The following is a 10,213-nucleotide window of genomic DNA, read 5'->3' on the forward strand; positions in this document are numbered from 1 at the left end:
TTGATTTTTAGAGAGACTGAAAAGGAAGGGGGGGGGGAGAGATGAGAGAGACACATCAATTGGCTGCCTCCTGCACGTGTCCCAACTGGGGCCTGGGATTGAACCTGAAACCCAGGTACATGCCCTTGACCGGGAATGGAACCTGTGACCCTTTTGGTGCTTGGGCTGACGCTCTAAGCCCTGAACCACACCAGTCAGGGCTAGAAAAGTTTTTAATTTTGATGAAGTCCAATGTATCTTTTATTTTTCTGCTGCTGCTTGTGCTGTTAGTGTCATATCTAAGAAATCACTGCCAAATGTATGGCCCATAGATTTATTTCCATAATTTCTAAGAGTTTACAGTTTTCGCTCTAATATTTAGATCTATGATCTGTTATGAGTTAGTTTTTATATATGGTGTTAATTAAGAGTCCAAGTTATTCTTTTGCCTGCAGATATCTAGTTTTCCAAGCACCATTTCTTAAAGAAACTGTTCTTTCCCCATTGAGTTTTCTTGGGACCCTTGTTGAAAGTCATTTGGGCTCTCAATTCTATTCCATTGGTCTATATTTCTGCTCTAACTTGTAGCTCACTATTTTCTCACCATGTAAAGGTGGTGGGAAGGTGTTGTTGATTAACAGGAGGATGAAGGAATCCGGTAACTTGCATACAAGTGTGGTTTAAAAAAATAAAATATTTATCACATTTTGAAATTAGAAGGCATGTTAGAGATCCTGCTCATGTCAACCCTTGTTTTGCTAATAGGGGGAAATGATTACTTTTAAATTTTATTTATTTATTATTGAGTTGACATTGGTTAATAAACTTATATAGATTTGAGGTATACAATTCTATAATACATCATCTGTATATTGTATTGTGTGTTCACCACCCCAAGTCCAGTCTCTTTCCATCACTACTTATCTCCCTTATATTTCCACACCCTCTACTACATCCCTGATCTCCCTTCCCTTATGTCCATGGTTGGCAAACTGCGGCTCGAGAGCCACATGCGGCTCTTTGGCCCCTTGAGTGTGGCTCTTCCTAAGCCTTAGGAGTACCCTAATTAAGTTAATAACAATGTACCTACCTATATAGTTTAAGTTTAAAAAATTTGTCTCTCAAAAGAAATTTCAATCATTGTACTGTTGATATTTGGCTCTGTTGACTAATGAGTTTGCCGATCACTGCCTTAGGTCATCACCATGCTCTTGTCTGTGCCTATGAGGTTTTTTTTGTGGTGTTTTTTTTTTTTTTTGCCTAATCCCTTCACCTTTTCCACCCTGCCCCGCAACCCCCATTCCCTCTGATGGCTGTCAGTCTGTTTGTTCTCTATACATTGTAATGTTAGAGATGAACAAAACTGCCCAAAGGCTCACAGCTCATCAGTGGCAGAGACTAGGATTAGAATCCAAATCTCTTGAACCATCCAGGCAATTTTTTTCTTATTCCCAGGCCCTGAATCTCAGGTCTCTGACCACAGGTCTGCCTGAACCTCCTTTACCAAGCTAGTGAGCTTGTGTGTCCTCCCTCACTGCTGAGTCCCCTGCAGTGAGTGTGTTTGAGGGGTGGCATGTGTCTGCTCCTTCCTTTCCCACTGAAGGAAAGAAAGCAGTGAAGGGAAAGCAGTTGGAAAATTGGAAATTGCTGTGTAAATGCCACCGAATGATAAGATTGCTGGTTTGATGCTCTTCTCCCGGGAAGGGTCAGGGTGTCAGAGGCAGCAGAATGGAAGGAAGCAAACCACTTTCAGACATGCTTTTAAACTGCCAGGGTTGTCACTTCCCAAGGGGACAGTGTGGGAGCTGCCTTGAGCCTGGGGCTGGGCTGGGCTGGGCTGGCTGTGTCGCCTTGCCTCACATCTCAGGGACACCCCAGGTAGATGGAAGAGTTCTTGCCCAGCTCATGCAAGACGGGTTCACTCAGACCTGGGAACCTGGCCCTAGGGGGACAGTATCCAGATGGTGGACCCTTGATGCTGTCCACACTCATCTTTGTCTTTTCAGAGTATCCCTGTGTGTCTCTGTTTTCAATCCACACTGCCTATCTCATGTGTCACACCCACAGAGTGAGTCCTGTTTGAAACCAGGCTGTGGAGTGATTTCCCCTGAATTGTGAGCCCTCAAAAGGCAGGGGCTGTGTCCTGTTTGCCTCTGTCTCTGCAGGGCCAGATGCAGGCTGAGTGCTCAGTGAATGTGGGTTTGGATGTCGAGGCTCGGGGTTGAGTGAGTCTGTGAGGGAAGCTTCTCTTGGCTCGTTGGCCTCTTACAGAGGGGGAGGCCTCTCCAGCACCAGCAGCTGCTCCCTGCGCCTCTCCTGCCTGCGCATTTCCCTCCCTGCATCTGTAATTGCTCTCTCCTCCAGGCTCCAGTTGTGTTCCTTCTGTACCACCCATGTGCTCTGATACCTTTTTATCTGTACATCCTGTCATTGCAGCTAAATCATACATTTCTTTGATGGCAGGAGGTGTGTGTGGTACTTATTTGGGTCACCAGCATAGAGCTTGCACTGGGTGCGTGTTTTTCAATGGGGAAGTGCTCGCTCTGATATTAGCAACCTGCTGCTGAACGTGAGGCCCACGGTGTCAGTCCTGCTGCAGTGACGGCTGCTGGCCAGTGGCCCTAGATATCTGCCGGGAAGCGGGGGTTTGGGGAAGCCAGTATTTTGTAAGGGCTCAGAGTTCCTTGATTGAAGTGAATTAAAGAAAGAAACCATGATCACTGCATTCTGGTTGCCCAGCATGGCAAGCTCTAGCCTGCATTCCCACTGAGCCCAGCCCCAGAGCAAGCGGTGGCTGTGAACTGAGTGCCCAGGCTCGTCCCCTCCCGCCTCTGAGCAGGCATCGGAGGCCTTTGTGGCCGGCACATTTGCCCAGGGAACCTCACTGTGTTTTCTCCTCCCATTTAGGGCTCTGGCTGACATCTTGAGACAACAGGGACCAATCCCCATAGCACACTGTGAAAGAGAAACGATCTCGGCCATCGATACCTCCCCTAAGGAGAGCACGCCGGTCAGATCGTCCTCCAAAAACCACTACACCCCCGTGCGCACAGCCAAGCCGCCTCCAGGTAAGTGCGCGCTGAGAGCCTTGGGTCTCTGCTCAGGCTGCTGAGAGGTCTCGGTGATGTTGCTGCTCCCGTGGGGCAGGTCCTGGAGCCTGTGCTGTCAGACTTTGATGGGCAGCTGGGCTTGTGGGAGTCTGGGGCCTGTCCCCTGGGGAGGGATTGGCATGGTGGAGATGCCGCCAATGCGTGTCCGCCCAGAGGAGAGCTGTTGATTTAGCATCTGTGATTTAGAGAGTGGTTGGCAGAATCCTCTTACCTGAAAGAGGTGTACGGTCACCTGGTCACCCGCCTGCCCATGTGGGGGAAGGTTTAGACCGAATGGGATGTTATGTGACAATAAATTGCTGCAGTCGTTGTAGAGACTTCTCAGCTGTTAGAATCTCAAACACACACACACACACACACACACACACACAACAACAACAACAACAAACACAACACAACACAAAGCAAAATAAAAACCCCAAAACAACCACACACAAAAACCCCAACACTTCAAGGGTAGGGATTCTGTCTGGGTTGTAGGGTGAGCCTTCCCTGTGCTCTGATGATTGCTGGCTGGATGATGAGTTGCCATGTAATAGCAATACACCTTCTGCTCTTCTGCTTGGTCATTACTGTAACTGTATGAAGGGAACCAAGCAGGGCTCACTTCCCTTGTTGTATGAAACAATAACTGAAGCTCAGGGAACATTTGCGACTTGGACAGGTCACTAAGATATTAATAATAAGACATCAGTAATGACAGTGATATAACCTCTCATGATTGGATCTTGCTCTGTGCCAAGTGTTTTGCTGAGCATTTTATGTGTTTTTCTTACTGATTTTTCACAGAAGTTTTAAAAGTACTTATATTGTTCCCATTTCACACGAGGAATAGGGCGGTTCAGTATGTTTCCCAAAGACAGGGTTGTTAGAAAGAAAGCCGGGATTCAAACTGGGGCATAAAGGTAACAATAATCGGGACTAGAAAATCCTAATATCCGAACCCAGCAGGGTCATGAATCCAAAGTGTCTGAGTGGATAGTCTCCTTAAAAGTACAGCTGGGGAAGTTGTTTCTCATTATGAGCTGTAACAGACAGCCAAATACTGACCCCAGTCTTCGACAGAGCTTCCACTTTGATACTTGGGTCTGCAATCTTCACATCCATCTCCCTTTTCAAAGGATGGGCTGCATGTAGTGTGAACTAACCCTGCAATAAGGATATACACAGCTGGGTGGAGTGGGTCTGCTGCAGATTCAAAATTATAGTTAATATGCCTCTGGGATCAAATTTATTTTCCATTCATTCTTGAATTTTCTTAAATTTACTAAACCAGAAACCACATAAATGTATTTAAGGTAATAGCATTAAATCTTTTGAGAATCTGATTAAAGTTAAGGACATTCTCCTTAGAAAATATAGATATATATGAATATACACATTCATCCCACATTTTGCATTGGATTTAAGGGGATTCACAGACCTTTCCAAAGTTAGAGATCCCTGATTTCAAGTTAAAGATGAGCGACCCACCTTTGCAGAAAGTCTAAGATGCATTTTTAGCCTTAATGTCATTGATGCTTAAAATGTAAGCAATAGGAGGAATCTTGGCAAACACACCACACACACACACACACACACACACACACACACACACACAGACTCACACACACAGACTCACACACCCGGGCCAGTAGTTATCTACCCACATGCACTTTAGAATTACCTGGAAAGCTGTTACAAATACTGGGCCCCACAAATTAACCGGAATTTCCAGGGATGCTGCTGGGATGTTCCAGGGATCCCTCTGGTGATTTAACGTGCGGACAGGGTGAAGAACCACTGGTCCAGATGGGTTCTTTCATGCTGTGAGTGAGGACACTGAAAGATTGTGCCGGCGGTTCTCACATTTGGCTGCACATTGGAGTTACCTGTGGAATCACCTGAGGAACTTTGAAAATTAAGGGTACCTGGGCCCTAAACCCAGAGATAGTGATTTAATTGATGTGTGGGGAGGGGTGCCTAAGCATGGTGGGTTGCCGGGGGCAGGGAGGGGGAAGGGATGGTTTGGTGTTTAAAGCTTCCCAGGTGATACTAATGTGGAGCAAAGCTTGAGGATCACTGGGCTATGGGCATTACATATAGGGCCGTTCTCACTAATCCTTCTGGTCATCCGTCACCCTGGGATCTGGCCTTGGTACCTTGACCATCCTTGAGTAGGGCATTTGTTTCTCTGAAGATTCATGGTTTGAAGTCAGGCTGCTCCAGAATCTATGTGCAGTTCCGGAACTTCAGGTCTCTGACATCCAAAGCATCCTTGGACGTTTACCTTCACCCCTGTCTGCTCTGATTTTCTCTGTCTCACTTACAAGCCAGCTGGTTTCCAGCCACTGAGTCAGGACCGATTAAGTAGACAGTCTTGATTTGCTCTTAATGCCTTTCGCTGGGCAGGAAGATTTGTCATTTCTCCTTGTTTCTATATACATCCTCTCCTCTAGTGATTTGAGAAAGAAAGAAAGCTTATGGTTACATGATTCACTCCCATGTTTGGAGAAATCCTTTCTGTATTTCTCGGTTTGGAGCTCTTGATTTTACTTTTAGAAGTGAGAGTTGTTTCCCTGGCCCAGAAAGCACTTCCATTTAAAAGCAATTTTATAACAACCCACAACATCTACAGCTGATGATGGACAAAACTGCTTTTCCAAATAGTTGATATCCTTCTCCAGTTGATATCCTCTCTCTCCAATATCAGAAGAATTTAAACAGAACTTTGCTCAGATGTTCAAAGTGGATAAAGACTATGGTTTTTCCATTGGCTGTGGTTTGTCAATGAGTTTGGTTGGCAAGTCTTTTAGGGGCATCTTAAGGATGATATCCAGAAATACCAGGAGGCATCATAGCTTAGGGGTGGTTTTGCTACTCAAAATATTGTTCATGGACCTGCCTCGTCAGCATCACCTGGGAGTTTGTGAGAAGTGCAGAGTCACAGGCTCTATCTCACCTGATGAATGAAACTTGCATTTTTTAAAAAAAATCCTCACCCAAGGGTATATTTTTGTTGATTTTTTTTAGAGAGAGAGAGAGAGAGAGAGAGAGAGAGAGAGAGAGAAACATTGATGTGAGAGAGACACATTGATCAGTTGCCTCCCTATTCCCTCCAGTCAGGGATTGAATCCACAACCCAGGTATGTGCCCTGATCTGGAATCAAACCTGCAACCTTTTGGTGTGCAGGATGACACTCCAGCCAGCTGAGCCACCTGGCCACAGCTGGAATCTGCATTTTAATGAATTCATAGCAAGTGAAGTTTGAGAAGCACCAGAAGGTATGAGCTCCCCTCAGTCTGTTTTTGCACCCTGTCTGCTGCCTAGAGTTGTTTTGGGGACGTAATTAGTGACACCAATGAGAGCACTTTAGCCGGGTCCTGACATGTAGTAGCCATGCAGTGATAGCCATACTGGGTTGTGGAAGGGTAGCCACCACTCAGGACAATGAGTCATCAATGAGGGAAACAAAGGCATTGGCGCCCTTTGACCAGGCGGGGTCCATGGGGCTGTGTCTGAAATGAAATACCCTAGACCAGCGGTTCTCAACCTGTGGGTGGCGATCCCTTTGGGGGTCGAACGACCCTTTCACAGGGGTCGCCTAAGACCATCGGAAAAGACATATATAATTACATATTGTTTTTGTGATTAATCACTATGCTTTAATTATGTTCAATTTAAAACAATTAAAATACATCCTGCATATCAGATATTTACATTATGATTCATAACAGTAGCCAAATTACAGTTATGAAGTAGCAACGAAAATAATTTTATGGTTGGGGGTCACCACAACATGAGGAACTGTATTAAAGGGTCGCGGCATTAGGAAGGTTGAGAACCACTGCCCTAGACCCAAGCCTTCCTGTCCTTGGCCTCAGCACCCTCTACAGATGAAAGTGCTGTGTAGGGCTTTGTCAAGAGGCAGGATGACTCTTGTCAGAGAGTCAGGTCTTGGACATTGGAAGCCCATGCCTGCTTGGTTTGGGAAGTGAAGTGAGGGTCCTGCTCTGATGATGATTAAAAACAATGATACCACAAGGAGCACAGGTACCATTGATGGAGTGCCTACTATGTGCTGGGCACTTTACTTGGGAGAGTGGATCCTGTCACATTTTGGAGGTACAGGAGCTCCTATTCCCACAATAGCAGAAAATTCCCCTTTCCTCCTGTAGGAGCCTTTATCCTAACTCTTCCCGAAGTCCCTTTCCGGCTTTAAAGGGAGCTTCACATTGGACGGTTACTTTGATGTAGAAAATCAATGAATCCCACTTTCACACCCCACCCCTCAGTCTGGCTGCCGCAGACCCTCCTGCTCAGCGTGGCCATGGCCCAGCAGAGAATGCATCCCACTGGAGCTAGCTGGATGTGCAGCATCTCGGGCTCTTTTCCAGACCTGCCGAGTCAGAATCTGCATTTTCAAAAAGATCTTTGACAATCTGTGCACGTGAAAGCTGAGGAAGATCCCTTCAGCACAGGGACCCTCAGCTCTGACACACTGGAGTCATGTTCTGAACACACTAATGCCTGGCCCCCGCCCCAGACATTCTGCTTTGATTGGTCTGGGGCAGAACCTGGCCATTGGTATTTCTTAGAAACTTCCCACGTGGTTCCCATGTTCAGCAAACGTTGAGAACCAGAGCTGAGAGGGAGACTGAAGTGAGGAGCACATCTGGAGGACTGTGGAGCTGGGGTTCACATCAGATCCACACTGTGGAGCCTGGCTGGTCTAGTCAGTGGCTGCAGGGACAGGTCCAGTCAGTGGCAGGCAGGCAGAGGGGATGTAGGGCTCAGGCTCACGTGAGGGGGGGTGTTCAGTCTTCAGCTATGAATGGGGACACCTGTGCAGCAGCAGGCACAAGGGGAAATATCAGAGGTAACTAGAGGGCCCAGCAGAGCCAGGCATCAGGAAATGTATCACATCTGGATCCGCAGGTCTCCTGAGCCCAGGACCTCAGAGGCTTGCAGGGGCTCGCTTGATGCTTATGGATGGGAGGAGTGGGGACCTCGCGTGTTTACCTGGCCTGACTCACTGACCGCAGCTGGGGGAGAGCAGGGTACCTGCTCCTTGCAGTAGCAGTGACATCATCTGTTGGGGTTCCAAAGTTTTGATGTCCGACTTCCCATTATCGAGAGTGGCATCAGCTGGAGGAAATAAATATTTATGTCCCAGCTACACACCGCTGTGAGCTGTTTAAATGAGCAATCAGTCATCCTGCCTCTTGTCACAGCCGTGTGCTTTACAGGCAGACTCAGGGAGTCAAGCGACGTGGCTCTAAGCTTTGTGGGGACCGAGCATGAAGGCTGCGCAGCTGACAGAGGGGCGCTTTGTCACAGCCCTGCATAGCCCTGCATAGCCTGGCCCTTCGGTGCTTCCTGAACCTCAGCCTACTGACTTCTGTGTCTCTCAGTGGAATCCAGACACCCTGACACTCCTCATGCCACGCACGTCCTTCCCTTGGGGAATTTTCCCCTCTGTTTGGTGGCCAGGAACTTTTCAGCCCCAGAGGTTCGTGCTGTGAAATTCGATGCTCAGACAGCAAGCACTACCTTTCCTAACCTCATCTGCTCCTGTCCGGCCCCTGCTTTATTTTCGTCAGAGCACTTACACCATCGAACATCATCTGTTTGCTGGTTCACTGGTTTATTGTCTTTGTCCCTATTAGAATGTAAGCTTTGTGTAGGCAAGGGTTTTGTCTTTTTAGTCACTGTGATACCCTAGACCAGCCGTGGGCAAACTACGGCCTGCTTTTATGTAATGATGTTTACTTTGAATTTATATTAGTTCACACAAACACTCCATCCATGCTTTTGTTCCGGCCCTCCGGTCCAGTTTAAGAACCCATTGTGGCCCTCGAGTCAAAAAGTTTGCCCACCCCTGCCCTAGACCCACGAACATTGTCTGGAAAATCGTCATAGTTGCTCAATGACTGCTTGTTTAGGGGATGAATGAATGAGGACAGGGTTCTTTACTGGGATGGATGTAGGAGCCCACGCGTAGGTATCGGTTGAGGCTGCATGCTGAGGAGCTCTCATCAATGCTGCCTGCCTTCCATGGCCCTCTGTGTAAAATGAGTGTGGAGTCGGTCACGTTGACAGCCTACTGGTCACTTGGTGGAGAGCTGTGCTCAGGCCCTGGTTTCCAGGGCCCAGGCTTCACACCAGACCCCAGGGCCCCTTTGTCTTGGGCTGACCAAGGACTCCATGATTCAGTGAGGCCAGAGGCTGGGAACTTGACTTCCCTGGCTGGGCTCAGGGAGGTCATAACCCAGGAGACCCTGCCTATTCTGCTTACTCTTTGAAGAAAGACTCCCTTACAGAGGTTTTGGAAGCCCAGGCAGCTCAGATTCTCTGTGTCCAGGCACAGGTTGAGGGCTACAGGTGAAGCCAGCTGACCTGGGCATATACCTGAACCCTGGGAAACTTCTGGTCAACCTCAGCCTCTAATAGGAAATGGGACTTTTCTTTTCCCAGTCATTCTCGGGAACAGGGCTGTCTTGTTTAGCCTCATCAAACTCTGGAGCTCCGACGGGATGAGATCAGCTGGCCCAACCGCACTTGACCTGTGAGGAAACTGAGGCACTCCGAGGTTCCGTAGGTGAGAGGTGGTTGGGCCAGGCCTCGGCATCCAAGCTTCAGGTTGGAGTTGAAAATGTGGTCTGGGCAGGTGGACAGACTGGGTGTGAACCCTGGATCCCCACTTACAAATTTCAGAACTCAGGCTCCATCAATTCAGTTCCGTGTCTGTGATGTGGGAATGACTAGCACCCTCCTCAAAGGTGATTAAAGAGTGGAATGAAATCATTCCTGTATTTTAAGGGCTTGGCACTGGCCTGGCTCAGTTCCCACTCAGTGGTCATCTGCATTCTCATAATCATGAGCATCATCTGTTATTAGCTGCATCTTCTCCACCTTTTCCTACCTACCTTCCTTCGTTCCCCTCTCTCTGGTACCTCCCGCTGCCTCCCTCTGCCTACATTCCTTTTCACAGATTGCCTGATATTTTGATTCTTCTCTCGCGTTGGGGGTCTTCAGCAGTGACTGGTTCTCAGCTCTTCTGTTAAAACATCACGAATTTAGCCTACAGGGTCCTGTCACTTCATTCCTAGTTCTACTCTTGAACATCCCTGGCCACTTCCCT

General features: G+C 47.7%; 1 protein-coding gene across 1 annotated transcript in view; it reads left to right on the forward strand.

The window, feature by feature from the left end:
• Window positions 1–10,213, forward strand: part of SHISA6 (shisa family member 6) — a gene marked incomplete at its 5' end in the record, with an annotated part of 302,789 nt that overhangs the window by 20,104 nt on the left and 272,472 nt on the right. Inside the window, one exon of the mRNA XM_006761731.2 lies at window positions 2,887–3,047. Coding sequence (XP_006761794.1) covers window positions 2,887–3,047 — 161 coding nt within the window. The remainder of the gene's footprint in view (window positions 1–2,886; window positions 3,048–10,213) is intronic.

This window comes from Myotis davidii, unplaced genomic scaffold (assembly GCF_000327345.1).
Source record: "Myotis davidii unplaced genomic scaffold, ASM32734v1 scaffold37, whole genome shotgun sequence".
Lineage (NCBI taxonomy): Eukaryota > Metazoa > Chordata > Mammalia > Chiroptera > Vespertilionidae > Myotis > Myotis davidii.